Below are 15,874 nucleotides of genomic sequence, written 5' to 3'. Positions count from 1 at the left end.
CCTGGCCAGGCCCAACGCTCGCATCCCCCCTCTCCCCCTGTTTTAGGTGCCCGGATTGTTCGAAAGAGCCCAGCTCTCTTCTCAGCCTCAGCTCTTGCTGCTCTTTAGGTAGTGCATAGGGAAAAATGTGCTCATGGCCACTGCAGGCAGAGCAGGCAGTCGGCCTCCCACAGCAAGAGCACGTGCTCCCCGGCCCGGGCGAGGAACCGCAAAGAAAGCCCAAAGCAGCAAAGCTACACGGAGCTGCCCGGGGAGGGAGGAAGCGAGAGCCTGCGTGGAGGTGTCGGAGGTGAGGGCCTGGGACGGCACTGCCGCCCCACGCACGCCTCGGCGGCGGGGAGGCACGAGGATCTCGGCAGCACAACACACCGGCCGCACCGGGATATCTCACCGGGCTCGCTCTGCCCGGCTCCAGCCTCGCCAGGCGCCCGGGCTGCCCCGCGCGTGGGGATGGCACCCGCGTGTGCTGGCCGGGGCACCCGGCTCAGCGCGACACAGCGCGGGCCCAGCAGCAGCTCACGCGCTTGCAGCCCAGGCTGCCTCTCCTCCGGCACCTCTCTCCGTGCTGCGCCGTGGCGGGGGAACCACTGCCAGGGCAAACGGCAGCGCGGGGACCTGTCCGATGCCCGGCAGTCAGCGTGCGCCGTTATTACACGCAGGGACAGGCAGCCCCTGGCTCGCTTGGTCACGGTTAAAACAAGACACAGGTAAATACATTTACCCCGAGAACAAGGGTGCAGGCCAGACAGAGCAGACCATATCTGAGCGACTAGGACCAAAAAGCATCTCCAAGAGAAAATATTCCTCCAAAATTACCTAGGAAGAGCAAAGCCAGGGCCTATGGCCAGAGGCTGAAGCCAGCTGTACTCCAAGGCAGAATAAGGCGTTGCTGTCAGGACAGTGAACTGCAGGACAGGACATGGCAGGGGGCAGTGTAGCGAGGCCAGGTGACTTCCTGGAAGATGCATCTTGGCCATAAAGGTCCACTCACTCACTCTGGGATCACAGCTGCGCTGGGACTCCAGGTCTGGCTGGGAGACAGTCCACAATAAAAGCCTAAAAGCCACAAGAAGCACCACTCCCCTTCCTCAGCGCACACGTACCTGGGGCAGGAGGTGGCAGGTTGGTTCAGTACTGCCAGTGTGAATCCTGGGACCACTTGAGGAGAGATCTGGATCCCAGTCCAAACACATACCTGCCACTCTGAAGGAGCTGAGGTGTCTCTCCCATGCAGAATCCTTCAGCACCTCTGGTTTTCTATCCTCCCTCAGGGCTTGACTGGGACCACCAGTATCAGCCAGCACCCCAGGGTGCCCACAGACAGCCCGTTTGCTTTGCTCATGCAGCAGTAATCTGGCATAGAAACCTTGGTGTAAAGGATGCTCTGACCTAAAATGTGACTTGGCCTTTCAACCCTCTTGCTGCTGACACTGCAGGATCGCAAGTGAAAAAGGGAAACAAGCAACCCTTTCCAAGCTCACAGCAATCAGAGGCAGAACAAAGGTTGCAGGATCAACTCCCCAAGCAGGTGAACAGATGAGAAGTGTCACAGATGACTGGAAGTTCTTTATTCACGGCCTGGAGGAAGGAGCAAAAGTTGTCAAGTCTACAATCAAGTAAGAAATACAATTTTCTAAAATAGATTTCATAGAATTCAAGAGAAGCTTAAAGATTGTCAGCAGCAGCAGGACACTGATTACTGCAGCGCAGAGCCACGAGCACACAGTAAGTGTGTGCCCCACGAGGCTCCAGCACAGGGAACAGGTCTGCTTCCAGCAGCCCAGTGCAGAACTGCTGTAGCCCCCTGCAGCTTGTCAGCTCAGTGGCCAAATTAGAAAGGCCTGAATTTCAGCTGGATCTCAGTATGCCCTTGATTTACCCGCATCTGTAGTGTCTGTACTAAGAAAGGAGACAGCATGGGACCAGTGTGACAGATGGATCAGGGCTGACAGCAAGCCGGACATCTCTACAGTTTGCACAGTGGTGCAGAGCACGTTCTGGTTGGCTTTGGCTTACACATGCCATCTCTGTTCCTGGGATAACGGTCATCCCAGCTGCATCTGTGCCAGCCTCAAGAGACCACTGCCTCACCGAGAAACCTGCTCTTGGCCTAGCGTCACAGGAGGTTACAAAGCCATTTCTGCTCCTGCCAGGGGCCAGGGAGCAGCCTGGTCCCTGCCTGCCCTCAGAGAGCTGCCAGCACCCGTTACAAAGCAAGAGATGCTCTGAGCGCTGATGCTAATCCTGCAGAAGGACAAGGCACAGATGCGCAGCGAGCAGTGACAGTGAGGAATTACACGGCTTTGCTCAGCCCACAACAGGCTGAGGTACATCTCCTCCCAAAAGGGGGTGGTGCTGCTGGGCAGCTTGAGCAGCTCTCTGACACAGGAGAAAGGCTGGGAAGGGGATACAGATCCTGGGGCAGCACTGCCTGAGACTCGGCAAAGGCCAGGAGAACTTGAAGGGGCACATGAACTGGACAGCGACTGTCACAGCCTGTGCACGCCTCTCTATCCTTGCAATCTCAGCCATGTCAGCTCAGAAGACAACAGCACAGAATTGGGGTAGGCTTGCTCCCCCCCCAGCATCCTTGGTGCTCCCTCCCCCAGGCGGACACAGGATAAGCAGCATCATCACCGCCAGTTGCTTGTTCAATAGAAGCAGCAGCTATCAGGTCCGATTCCAGGTGATGTGACCCCCGAGATGTCCCAGAGCAGCAGTGTTTGGTTACGTTCCTGTCCATCAGTCAATCCCAGGCTGTCCATCATTGATTCGCATTTGCTCCTGCAGCCCAGATATCTGCAAGACAGCAGGGAGGTCAGTATGCACAGTCCTGGCCAGACCTGCCCTCACGGAGCCTGCCAAGCTGGAGAACGAGGTAGGGGAGACAGGGGGTGAAAGGACTCCTCCTCTCCAAAAAAGCACAAGGCCTAGCAACGAAGTGCCAGCTCCCTTCCCACCTCTTCCAAAACAAATCCTGCATACAATTTGACCACAATGCAACATATGCTGTGGTAATTCAGGCAAGGAAGAAAGGGGAGGTAGGAACTGTCAGACTTCCTGTACCCAGCCTTGCTGGTAGGGGTGCAGAAAGGCATCACATTGCTTCAGGAGGCACTCAGAGGTGTTCATACAAGTATCCCTCAGCAGAAATGGCAAGAGATACTATGCCAAGCACAGGCTCAGAGGCAAAACCCAACAAGCTCTTCTGCCCTTCCCAAGTTATCCCTAGGGACTGTCAACCCAAGGCTTTCCATCTTGCCCACTGCTACAGCCAACACTGCACCACCATCCAGCCCTTGCTTGGACATGAAGGACCTGGCTCAGCCTTCATCGAGCAGGTGGAGGAGCAGCAGGTACCAGCAGTCAACAAGGCTGTGCACCAGCCCTTACTCCACAGTACGTACAAGAAAGGCAAGAGCTGGCTCCAAAGAGGGGGAACTGCCTTGCATGCTCCATGAAGCAGGATGCCGCTCAGGCAGTTGCTGGCATGTGTATCTCAACATAGGATGAGCTGAAGGGGTCACGCATGGGGTTTGCAGGCAACGACGACCTCCTTGATAGATGAGGCTGCTCAGACACAATGCAGCAAGTCCACAAGAACTCAGAGATGCTTCCCACGTTGCTCTGTGCCTGCTCTGGTAATAGCCTAGTGGGTGACCCTGCTCCACCTTCCCAAAAGCAGAGGAAAGTTTGAGAACAAGCACTGCCAGTTCAAGACTTGGACTGGCTGCCCTTGCCTACAGACACTAACATTCAACCTCTGCCCCTTCTCCCTGGAGCCCTGGTGCTGCTGCAGTTTCTCTCATCTGCCCAGGCAGCACTATGGTCACTATGGTCTTCACTAACCCTTGGACGTATCCATTTTGCCACAGTGGCAGTGGGCAGGGGTCTCACTATCTCCCAAAGGGTTCCTGGGATGCCTCTGAAGGGATCACAGATGACCCCCCACCACCACCACGTGCTGCCCATCTGGGAATGCAGCCTAGGCCCCATTGTGCAGACTCACTTGTGTGTGCAGGGACTGGGCACAAGGGAGGGATGTGTCGTGGGTGCTTAGACCTGGTCCAGTCGCCCGGGATCCCCAAAGCCTGCTATGACACACACCGCCTGCAGGGCTGGCAGCCTGCAGGAGGGACAGCGCCTGATACTGGCACAATATGACCAGGCACTTGGGAAAGAAGGTAGTGTGATACCCTTTGGAACGGCAAACATGCCCTACACCATGGGGCAATGGGCTTTCTGACACGAGCCCGGCTCTAATCCCACGGAGGGGGAAATGCACGTCACCTAGAGTTTAGCAGAGGATGAAGCAATACCCAGCAAGGCAGGGAAGTCATTGGCAGAGGTCAGCCAGCTCCCACCATCCACAACCAAGGTGGTGCCTGTCACATAGGAGGACAGGGGGCTCGCCAGGTACAGCACGCTGTGAGCAATCTCCGTCTTGTTTCCTGCGCGGTGGAGGGGGATCATCTCAAAGTAGTTTGCCTTCTCAGCAAATTTCCCACCTAAACAGTGGAAGAAAAAGTATTGGCTAGGACCATGGGGCCATCTGTCCATCATCACAGCCTGCCAGACACTGCAACTTGTCAGCACTGCTTGCATGGACAAACTGCTGAAAGTTGAAGGGAACCTAGAGGAGATGCTGGCACAGCTCTGGGAACATCCCAGAGAAAGTCTTGAAAAAAGGGATTAAAAAAATGGGGAGGGGGCGGATCTCAAGCCCAGCAATGGGATACATGCTGGATGCTGCAACAGTGAGTTCACAGCATGATCTCACAGCTTTCCCAGCCTCTATGACTGAACAGGTGCTCTGCTGATAGACTTCCAAACCATCAGGTAGGGGACCTGGTTACATCAGGACATCACAGAGAGCAAAAAGAGCTGTCACTTGACAGAAATATCAGCACCCTGGGCGCTGAGAAGGTTGCTTCCTGCTCTCCCAGAAAGCCATGGCAGCAGAGCCACAGGACAGCTCAGCCCAGTATGAATGGCCCAGACTGCGTCACATGCCTCATGAGCTGCCTGGCACTGGTGGTCCACTACAGTCCCCAAGAAAGATGGTGGCAAGTCATTTCCGTTGCAGAGACAGAGATAGTCTCACACTGCCTTACCCAGGCGTCGGAAGCCCTCAGTGCCTGTGATGGGGCCTGGTGCCAGACTGTTCACTCGGATATTGCTGGGTCCCCACTCCACAGCAAGGTGACGGGTCATGGCATCTGGCAAGGGGAAGAGATTGCAACAGGAATGAGAAACAGAGACCAAGACTATTCCACCAACTGTAGGGGAGCTCAGAAACTCTGGCCAAGAACAAAGGACCCTGGAAAAAAGTAGCCTAAGGGAGAGAAGAGCTTCAGTCAAACCCCGGGCACATAACACATGCCTGGATTGCACAGAAACTACTCTGATTCGTATATACACATTTCCTACGGACATGTTCCTATCTCAATATTTGGGAACAACAAGCTCCCTTACCAGCCTTGTATAACTTGCAGAGCCCCAGGAAGGAGCATTTAGGTACCTATAGCAGCCTTAGCAGCACCAGCATGCACCTGGAGGGCCTGCCCTCGGTAGCTCAGAGTTGCTGTGATGTTAACAATGACCCCACCATGGTCCTGGGGAAGGAAACAAGACACAGTGTTAGGTAGGGAATAACACATGGGATCACATAGAAGAGCTTGGCGGAACAAGGGAACTGGGCTGGGGAGGGGGTAGCATGTGGACACAGCCACCTCCAAGTTGCTAACTCACCACTGGGGCAGCACTGCCCATCTGGCCTCACGGAGCCACGCTGGCCAACAGCCAGCTTCCAGAGAGGCAGGGGAAGTGGGGAACAAGCACCAAGGGAGAAGAGAGGAGCTGGAATAGCAGCAGGAGTTTACAGGTTCTTCTGAGGTAGCATTTCCCCTTCCAGGAGCTGTGTTCTACACAGGGCAGGGCATGGAAAGGTGCCACAAAAGTCAAAGCTAGGGACTAGGGACATGCAAGATTTGGAGTCCACAGCTCCTACTTTCTGTGCAACAGCTGCCATCCCAGAAAGAGAATGGACTGGATCTAACCAGAGTTGGCTCCCAGGAGGTGGCACAGAGCCTGACAGCACAGCCCTGGGTGGCAGGGCTACTGTACACCATGCTACCAGAAGCAAGAGCTCTTTTGCCTACTACATTTCACTGAATTTCTCAGGGGTGAGGTGGGGTTTGTTTGAGTTTAACTCCCTGCTTACCAGGAGCTCCTCCACTGAGTCCTGTGGCTCAGGAGCCACTTACCCGGAAGCATTTCTCAAAGAGCACTTTGGAGGTGTTGAAGGTGCCGACAGTGTCAATATCCATCACTGTCTTGAAAGCGTTGAAGGACAGGGCACTGGCTGGGCACAGGAAGTTTCCTGCAGCACCTGAAGAACAAGCAGTCAGGGGCACAGTCAGCACAGGGCTGCAGAGAGATGAGGCAGGTTCACAGCGCTCTGCAAGAGGCACACTGAGGAAGGGTGAATGTGCACACACATTCTGCTGCTGGGGGTTACCAAACTGGAGCCATACTCAGATCAGAGAGGAGCTGAGGGGGTGCCACATGCTAGCAAAGGAGTGCTCTACTCTCCACAGCTCCTGCCAGAAGGCTGCTTTGCTACTTTACTCCCTTCTTTTGCAGTTAAGGTTTGAGTGGAGCATGATGGCTTGCTAAAGCTTCACCCCATGACCTCAGCCATGGCAGTTTTGGGGACCTTCCAGCTTATGAGCTGGACTCCCACTGCCCTCAGCTGGGCCAGCAGCACAAGGAACCAAGCAGTGGAAACAGTCCTGATAAAGGGGTAAAGCAGCACAGCAGCAGCACAGCCAGCGCAGGGGCAGCAGGCTGCTGATGCAGGGAGCGCAGGGATGACCCACACCAAGACAAGCAAGTACGGCCAAGCATTTATAGTGAGTCTTTCCTTTCTGCAAGACCGTTCTCTCTGCAAATCCCAGCAGCGCACACCATCAGCTGCCAAGGATGCTCCCAGCCTACAGGGGAGAAAGCCAGACACTAGGCCAACACAGCCCACCTGCAGGGAAATGCCCCGCTCAACAGGGAGACTGTGGCAAATCTTCCCCGTCCCCACACCCCAGTGACTCACCATTGACAAGGATGTCAATCCGCTCAAACTCCTTTAGTGCCTCATCCACTGCTGCCACAATGGTTTGGGGCTGCCTGACATCAAGGGACAGAGGCAGGCATCGCTGGCCTGTGGCTGCCACCAGCTTTTTTGAGGCCTGGAAAAGAGAGAGGAGAGATTCTTTGTGGGACTCTCTCCTTCAGCAAGGGGGAGACTTGGACCTCATAACAGGTGAGCTACAGTTCAGGTAGGAGCGCGCTCCGTTAGTGCACAGCAGACGCTGGTGTTGCCTATACAAACATTTGTCACAGTCCACCCTAAAAGCAGCTCCATTTTGTCAGCCAGCACAGCCTCTCTGTTTATAGAAATCCCCCTCTCTCACCTTGGAGCAAACCTCCCCAAGCACAGCAAGCTTCACCCTGCTGGCACTGGGGGAGCCAAAGCCCTGCAGTGTCAGAGAAAACTCCTGCATATTGCATTCAAACAAGCATCAAGCAAGAACTGATGCCACAGCTCACTAAACCCAGTTAACTTAATGGCCTGGCATTGCAACAGCACATCCTGAGCAAAATTTTTGCAGGGCAAGTACAAAGGTCAGACCCCAACATGGCATTTTGGCACGAGCCCAGACATAGTTAACCTTAAGATGCCACCTGTTTTAACAGGCGAAAGGGCAAATGCAAACCAACTGTTACTGCGGACTCTGCCTGCGAGACAAAGCAAGGCCAGCTCTGCGGCTCAAGGTCTCTGCCAGAAACCACCTCCACGGCATTTGTAAGAAACACGACTCTCCCAGGCAGCTCCGGGAAATTAAACACAGAGGACACGCAAACTCAACAGCAACCCATGTAACCACACAATATCCAGTGACACTTCACATTCCCGCGCAGGCTCATCTGGTTGTTCTGTGAGAAGTTTTAAGCTGTTGGTTACCACACAAGCAGACCCAGCAACAAGAGCCTGGGAAGCTGGTCCCTACACTCAGGAGACCCCAGTGTCCCTGAGGATTGGAAGGCTGCTTAGTCTTGCTGCCAGTTTTCCGGGATACGAGCATGAGCGATGACAAAACGACAGTACTAACCACCTCAAAGAGGCAACTGGTCATACGAATTCACTCCCCAGCTCCAATTTTGATCGTTTATATATTTCAGTGCTCACATTACTGCAGAGCTGTCTCACAGCTGCTTTCAGTTTGAGACCACAATACAAGCCATTAGGGAGGAAAAAAATCTTCGATCAGCCAAACACCAGCTCAGGATCAGACACCCAGGGGTGAGTGTTTGTCCCATCCAGTTGCACACAGAGCAGTTCCAGACTAATACAGCTTTTTCAGTCTCTGCTTTCTAGGCTGGCATCTTTCACTCCTCAAAACACAAAAACTAACCCATATAATCCTAGGCCCAGGAGGATTTAGGCCCCCTAATCTAAGCTGATATTCAAGTTTAACCTGAGACTGCCATTTCCCTACTGATAAATCTTCAGTTTGCCTCTTAGCATCTCTTTTTCCTCATCAATCAAAAAGCAATGCAGTACCAAGCTCCTGTGAACAACTATAGATACAAATGCTCTATCAGAGCAACAGACCTGCTGCCTGAGGCTTTCAGAGGCCAGTTCTATTCTGTCAAGCCACAAACAACAGAGATTCCCAGGGGTGTGTGGGGGGAGAAGAGAACAGTGATTTGCTGAGCCCTACCGTGAGGCATCCTAGGTGAAATCCTACATTAACCTCTCTCCCATCCCATCCACAGCATGCAGTTCTCTGCTGGTGCTGAGCTGATCAGAGCCGAGTGATTCCTTCAGGTAGGGAGAAAACGGGACAGCACAGGACATGCTATTTCCAAGGCTCTTAGCTCCATCTCTAGTAGAGAGTAGGAAGATTTCTAGGAGCTCACACATCTCCACACTGCCTCCTGGTCACACTGGAGCCCACAGACTTACCTCCAACACTCGCTGCAGGCTCCGGCTTGCAATGATGGTCTGGCAGCCATGCCTGCAAAGAAGGGCCAAGTGAGAACAACCACACACGGCTGGCTCCTTATAGTGACTTCAGACCCCTGAAGATTACCAAAAATTCAGTCTGTGAGTCATGGGAGTGGCAGCAATGCGGCAGGGCAGGAATGCCTGTGGTGCACCCCTGCCTCCTACCCTACCTCAGCCTACCAGAGCCTGGTGCAGAGTAGGTTGCCCATGTCTCCTGCCCATGCTTCTCCCAAAGATCTTGATGCCTCTAGCTTTCCCTTTGCAGGTCTACCTTGTCTCCACCTGCTCTGGCAGGGAGGAGGCCTTGCTACCACAGCCTTTGCAAAGGAAGGGAAGCCTTTATCACCTTCCTCATTGTGCATTTAAACCATTTCTGCCACAGGCTCCTGAAGAGGCAGTGCAGGACACCTCCGTGCACAGCACCACTGCGCACGGCACAGGGGTTTCCCAGCGGGCCCTCCAGCGCCGGGCACCGTTCCCGGCCCATCCGTACCTCATGAAAATCTCCGCGATGCGGAACCCGATGCCGGAGCCGCCGCCGGTGATGAACGCCACTTTGCCGCTGTGGAGGGAAAGAGCAGCTCAGAGCTGAACCTCAGGCAGGTCCTGCCCCCGTCCTCACCCCCCACAGCCACGGGCCCAAGCAGGACCCGGCCTGCCCGGGAGGAGAGCAGCACCGGGCACCGGCACTTAACCCCACGGAGGCCGCCATCGGCCGCGGCCTGAGCCAGGGCTGCCCGCCCGCTCCAGCTGCCGGGCCACGGCGCGCTCCGCACGGCGCTCGCCGGGCCAGGCACTCACGCCAGGATGTCGGGGCTGAAGAGGTGGCGGTACTCGCGGAGGCAGTCGTCCGTGTCCTCGTCCGGCGGCGGCTGGCACGCGCCGGCCTGCGACATGGCGGCGCCGCTCCGCTGGGCCTCCGCACGGCCCGGCACCCGCGCCGCCCGCGCAGAGCACGCCGGGAGGCCCGGCCCACCGCAGGGCATGCCGGGAACCGTAGTTCCCCCGCAGCGGCACCCCCGGCGGTGTAGTCGCCGCGGCGCAGCGCATGCCGGGAGCTGTAGTCCCGCCACGCGGTACACAGGGAGGGCGCGTGCTCCCGCCTCCCTGTCGCCCGCGCGGAGGGCGCCGCGGCGCACGCGCCGGCGTGCAGAGGCGTTGCCTGGCAACCGCGCAGGGGCGCGAGCAGTGTCCCACAGCGCCCCCCAGCGTCATCCCAGCGTCATCCCAGTACCCGCCGGGGTCGTCCCAGTATCCCCGCTGCCGCCCAGTGTCATCCCAGTACCCCCCCAGCGTCGTCCCAGTGTCCCCACTGCCGCCCAGTGTCATCCTAGTGTCATCTCAGGTCTTCCCAGTGTCGTCTCAGTGTCCCTTCTGCCCCCCCCAGCGCCATCCCAGTGCCATCCCAGCGTCCTCAATGTCTTCCCAATGTCCCCAGTACTCCCAGTGACATCCCAGTGCCTCCCGGAGAAATCGCAGAGACTCTCTGCCCCAGCGGAAGCTGCTGCGGGCTGCAGCAGCCCCTACCCCTGCCCCACGGCCCCCACCGCATGGTCCCCGCCCAGGGATGGAGGGACGGAGACCGGAGCCAGGCCCGGAGCAGGCCGGTTTAATGGGGGCGCAGGGCAGCGGGGCGGCGCGGCAGCCGCGCTAGGGCCCGTAGGTGTAGTCCTGGTCGCTGCACTCCCAGGCCACCAGCTCGTTGCTGCGAAACCAGAAGCTGATCTCCTCGTGGGCCGTCTCCACCGAGTCGCTGGCGTGAACCACGTTCCTGCGCAGCCACGGCGGCGGTGGGCATGGCATGGGGGCGGGCGGGCAGCCCCCGCCGCGCCGCCCGGCCCACCTCTACCTGCTCACGTGCATGCTGAAGTCACCCCGGATCGTCCCCGGCTTGGCCTCGGCCGAGTTGGTGTCCCCCACCATGGCGCGGGTGGACCTCACCACGTTGTAGCCTTCCCAGACCTGCGGGCCGCGGGCCGCCTGAGGCCGAGAGCCTCCCGCCGGCGCCGCGCGGAGCCGAAGGCGGCGTGTGGGCGCCCGGAGGCGCCACCAGCAGCGCACGGCGCCCGCTTCGCTCCCGCCCAGCCCGACCTGGGTCCGGCTCGCACGTGGCGCCCCGGCCACGCGGAGGCCTCCCAGCTCACCATGGCCACCAGCGGGCCCGACATCATGTAGGCGAGCAGCGCAGGGTAGAAGGGCTTCTGCCGCAGCTGGTGGTAGTGCTTGTCCAGGATGTCATGGTTGGCCTGGAGGCAAGGGATGGGTGAGGACCACTTGGGGCACCTACCTCTGATCAATGCCCACCTCCTTGCCCAGGCTTTGGGGCAAAAGGTGACCCCAACCCTGGCACAGAGCGAGAGGAGGCCCCGGCTGCCTGTGGGGCAGCTCCATTGGAAGCCCAGCAGATACAGCAGGGTTCCAGGGCCATGGCAGCTCCATGGGGAGGAGATACCTGGAGCAGCTTCATGCCCACCAGCTTGAACCCGCGCCTCTCAAAGCGCTTGATGACGTCCCCAACCAGCCGCCGCTGCACGGCATCGGGCTTCACCAGCACCAATGTCTTCTCCTGCAGCTCAGGGGTGCCTGTGGCAGGGAGGGACGGCAGATCAAGGCCAGCCCGGGGCCACGTCCATGGGGCTGCGCACTGCTTCTTCCCATGCTAGGAAGTGGACATCTGGCACAGGTGGTGAGGGCCGGGCAGGCCCAGGGCACCTGGGTTCTGCTCAGACCCAGCAAAGCTGGGAGGGGATGGTGCCCCTTACGGGAACGGCTGGCCCAGTTTCTGCCATGAGGGGCTCTGGCGCTCTGGAGGATCCTGGGGGTGCTTGGGCTGAATTTCAAGATGAGAAAGATTTGTGAGGGCAACAGATGGTGCTCCGTCAGGGCCCCAGGTCCTCAGTGCCAGGTGCTGTACGAAAGGGAAGGTGCACAGGCTGCCATCACCAGCTCACTTGCCAGCCAACCGTGGCTGTTGGCGTTGAGTGACACGAGACTGTCCCTGGGGCCACAGCTGTCCCCTGCCACTGTGCGGCAATCCCGTGAGGAGGGAGCTGCGGCACGGGGCACCAAGCCTTCTGCCAGGATGCAGGAGGCCCCTGGCCCTAAGTGAGTGGCAGGAGGCAAGGGATGAGGGGGCTCTGGGCGCACCCTCCTCCTCTGCTCCGGGGCGTGCTGCACCTCTTGCCGTGTCCTGTGGATCCAGTCTGCTGGCCCAGGGTGACACCAGGGCAGTGCCACTAACCAGACTCTGCACCACAGACCCATTGGCATCTCCTGGCTCAGCCCCCATGGTGGCTGGGAGCTTGCCAGAGGCCAAGGACACCTGGAGAGCTGCAGTACCAAATCTGAGCTCTTGTGCAGGGACAAGTCACCTCCTCCACCCCTGGGCCCTCTGCGACAGATGGGTACTGGGTCACTTTAGCTGGGTCCCTAGGATGGGCCTCCAGCGCCTTGCCAGGGGTGCAGCGGGGGCGGTTTGGCTCTTCAGGAAGCCCCTGAAGCCCAGTCATGCTGCCGCAGCCCCCATGGGGTGGGACACACATGGGGCCCAGCAGGATGTCCCGGGCTCCCCAGGGATGTCAGGCCTGGCCGGCCCGCGAGCATCAAAGCCAGGCGCCACCAGCATCCGGAGCAGGGACACGTGGCGCTGGGCTGTGCTAGTGGGGTGGACTCGGCACCACAAACCCAGCCAGACCCAGGGGACTCGCTGCAGGCGGATGACATAAGGAGCAGCGAGTGTTCGGGAATGCCGGAAGGATGCGGATGTGTCCGCAGCAGGAAAACAGTCCCTTCAAATCCAAAGTGGGACAAGAATGCTCTGGCTTCAGCAAGCCACGTACTCAGCTGTGCTGTCCCGGCACCGGGGAGTCCTGTCCCACCACGCCTGCCAGCCCCATTTGCCATCCCTCCCATCTGGGGCCAGGGGCCTGGGGCAATGCCAGGCTCCATGACCGGCTCCCACTCCCCTAAAGGGAGCCCAAGTCCTGGGCCAGTCACGACACCAAGTGGCTCCCGAATCTGAGCACTTCGTTAGTGGAAAACCAACCCCCCGAGCTACAGGCCAGCAGGTTTCCCCTGCCTCGGTGTTGCTGCAGCCCCAAGGCAGCCCCGAGCCCCTGCGGCCGGACCTGCTCTCCACCCTGGGGACAGCAGGGTGCAGCACCTCCGTCACCCCGGCTGCAGGCCCTCGGCCCCCACCCGCACGCCCTGCAGCAAGACGCAGGAGAGCAGAACTGGCTGGAGGGGACAGGAGCTGAGTAGCAGCTGAGCGAGGGAGGCAGAAGCTCCCCAGAGGTGCAGCGCGTGCGGAGACTGCCCTGTCCATCGGGGGGCAGAGGGCACAGAGCAAGAGAGAAAGAGAGAGAGAGATTATTTTAAGCAAAAGCATTTTACTGTTAGTCTCAGGTTACAGGTGTGATTCCTACCCCTCGGCTGCAACGCTGGGCGTCTGACCCCAAAACTGGGTGCTGGAAGGGAGAGAGCAGGGGGAAGAGCTCCTGCCTGCGGAGAGCCAGGACTGACTACGGCCAGTGCTGCCCTGCTGCATCCCGGGCCCTGGAATCGCCCCCCCAGAGCGGGGTGAGGTGCGCGGGGTGGGTGGACGGCAGCGTGGCCCCGTGAGCTCCTGCAAGCCATGCGTCCAGCTGCCCGCGGCTGTCGGGTGCCCCCAGGGCGGTGATGCCGGGGTGCGCAGCCGGCTCACGAGCACCAGCCCTGACCGGCTGCCTCCCCCCGGGCGTCTCTGCCCGTTGCTGGACGTGGCCCAGCTTCGGCATTCGCTCCCACCCCGTCCGCTTCCCAGGACGCAGCCCAGGCAGGCCCGGGCGGCCGTGGGGACGCTGAGCCCCTTTGCACACACAGGGTGGTGCAAGGGCAGGACCAGCCCCGGCTCTTTGCCCCATGCCGGCACACTGGGGGAGCGGGAGACCCCAGGCACCATCCCCCCCCCCCCCCGAAGCGCCCTGTGAGCCGCACACAATGTGCCCTGCGCAGGGCTGGGAAGGGCTTGCGTGGGGCCGCTGGTGCCAGGGGACAGCGAGCACTGCTGGGGGGCAGGATGAGGGATGCGGGGACCCCTCCAGGAGGACAGGGACAGAGGGCACCACTCAGGGTAGGATGGAGGATGGCAGGGACGGCTCGGGGAGGACAGGGACAGCAGGCACCGCTCGAGGGGAGGACGGGGACAGCGGGTAGCGGTCGGGGGGACCGGGGACAGCGCCGGGGCCGGGTCTCACCGGAGCCGTGGCGGTGGGGCGGCCCGAGGGGGCGGCGCGGGCCCGGCGGCCCCCGCAGCAGGCTCCGGGCCAGGCAGCGCCCCAGGGAGCCCATGGCGGGGCCGGCGGGTCGGACCTGGCCGCAGCGGGGCTCTGCCTCCCCGGCGGCGGCTTTATGGCCCCGCCGGGCCCGGGGCCGGGTCACGCTTCCGTCCCTCCCCTTAAAGCAGCCGCCAGCGCCGGGGTGGCGGCCGCGGCTCGCTGCCTGCACCGAGCATCCCGGCCCGGAGCATCCCGGCCCGGTACATCCCAGTCTGGAGCCTTCCAGCCTGGAGCATCCCAGCCCAGATAAGGCACCTTGGTACAGAGCATCCCCAGCCCGGCATCCTGCTGGGCTGGAGCATCCCAGCACGAAGCATCCTGCCATGGAGCACCCCTGGTATGGAGCACCCCCAGCACAGAGCATCCCCTTGGCATGGAGCATCCCTGATATGGAGCATCTCTTCACAGAGCATCCCCAGCCTGGGCATAACCCGTAGCCCAGAGCATTCCAGCACAGAGCATCCCCAGTACGGAGCATCCTGGCATGGAGCGTCCCAGCACAGAGCACTCTCAGCCTGAGCATCTCCCCAGCCCAGAGTATCCCCAGAATGGAGCATCCTAGTATGGAGCGTGGCCACAGCATGGAGCATGCCCAGCCTGGGCATCCTCCTGGCACAGAGTACCCGAGTATGGAGCATCCCCCGGCAGGGAACATCCTGTGCCTTTCTCCCTGCCCATACGTTCCTTGCCCAGACCTCCCCACCACGAGCTGCCCCAGATGCAGGCACGCTGCTGTTCCCAGGCAGGCTCTGGCACAGGTGACCTCGCCCCCTTGGAGGAGCAGAGCCCTGCACCCACCCTGGCACGGCAGGGCCCGGTCCCAGGAGCGCTCCCTCCAGGAACGGCGGCTGCACAGTGCCCAGAGCACCAGGACCAAGTCCTATCCCAAGGGATCTAGAAACAGATGCATTTCATGTTTTGCCCCGGCTCACCCACAGGTGCTACGCTGGCCCCACAGCACCAGGGCACCCCTGCCCAGCTCCGTGCCCACTGCCTTTGGCAGACCATGCCCCAAACAGATACCCACTTCGAGCAGGGACGGGAGCAGAAGCCCATCTAGGAGCCCCTCTGCCACCAGAGCATCACTTGAGAAAGGGGAAGCAGGCAGAGGAGCCCCCATGCACACAGCGAGGCTCCTCGTGGGGCGGGCAGTTTTATTCATACTTTCATTGAGTTTCCCTAAGTACAAAATTCCTGAGATGCTTCTGGGGTAGCTGTTTAACACAAATATTGCTATTAAAATATTTGCAGGTTCATGGAAAATCATGGTCACTATGAGCCTGTTTTTCACTCGCAATAATTTGACCCAGGAGGCCGGGAAGGTTCCTGACACAGGGCATCTCGCAGCAGCCGACGTTCTTGTGCCTACGTACAGCCCGGGATGCGCAAGGGCTTACCAAACAGCGGGCCGCCACGTCGCAAACTCAGCGCCCGCGGGGAGGCCCTGGACGGCTACGCCTGCCTCGAGCCACGCAGCTCCCACGCACGGCCC

The 15,874-nt window shown here is 59.6% G+C and overlaps 2 protein-coding genes across 3 annotated transcripts; both read right to left on the bottom strand.

The window, feature by feature from the left end:
• Positions 1–1,546: 1,546 nt before the first annotated feature.
• DECR2 (2,4-dienoyl-CoA reductase 2) lies at positions 1,547–9,998 on the bottom strand. Of its 2 annotated transcripts, none has more exons than XM_062588001.1 (9): positions 9,869–9,998; positions 9,561–9,629; positions 9,026–9,077; positions 7,109–7,244; positions 6,267–6,391; positions 5,522–5,615; positions 5,115–5,219; positions 4,291–4,508; positions 1,547–2,799 (listed from the first exon to the last, which is right to left on the bottom strand). In XM_062588001.1, exons 1-8 carry the CDS (start codon positions 9,961–9,963, stop codon positions 4,291–4,293), a joined length of 894 nt encoding a protein of 297 aa, XP_062443985.1. In that variant the 5' UTR covers positions 9,964–9,998; the 3' UTR covers positions 1,547–2,799. The 2 variants fall into 2 exon arrangements, with proteins under 2 accessions (XP_062443985.1, XP_062443984.1); XM_062588000.1 differs by having other exon boundaries at positions 4,320–4,508.
• A 719-nt stretch (positions 9,999–10,717) lies between these two features.
• NME4 (NME/NM23 nucleoside diphosphate kinase 4) lies at positions 10,718–14,395 on the bottom strand. The gene is made up of 5 exons (XM_062588796.1): positions 14,302–14,395; positions 11,520–11,650; positions 11,212–11,313; positions 10,917–11,029; positions 10,718–10,838 (listed from the first exon to the last, which is right to left on the bottom strand). Exons 1-5 carry the CDS (start codon positions 14,393–14,395, stop codon positions 10,718–10,720), a joined length of 561 nt encoding a protein of 186 aa, XP_062444780.1.
• Positions 14,396–15,874: the final 1,479 nt, after the last annotated feature.

This window comes from Rhea pennata, chromosome 15 (assembly GCF_028389875.1).
Source record: "Rhea pennata isolate bPtePen1 chromosome 15, bPtePen1.pri, whole genome shotgun sequence".
NCBI lineage: Eukaryota > Metazoa > Chordata > Aves > Rheiformes > Rheidae > Rhea > Rhea pennata.
The sequence above is the reverse complement of the archived record's forward strand: the minus strand, read 5'-3'. Positions and strand labels throughout refer to the sequence as shown.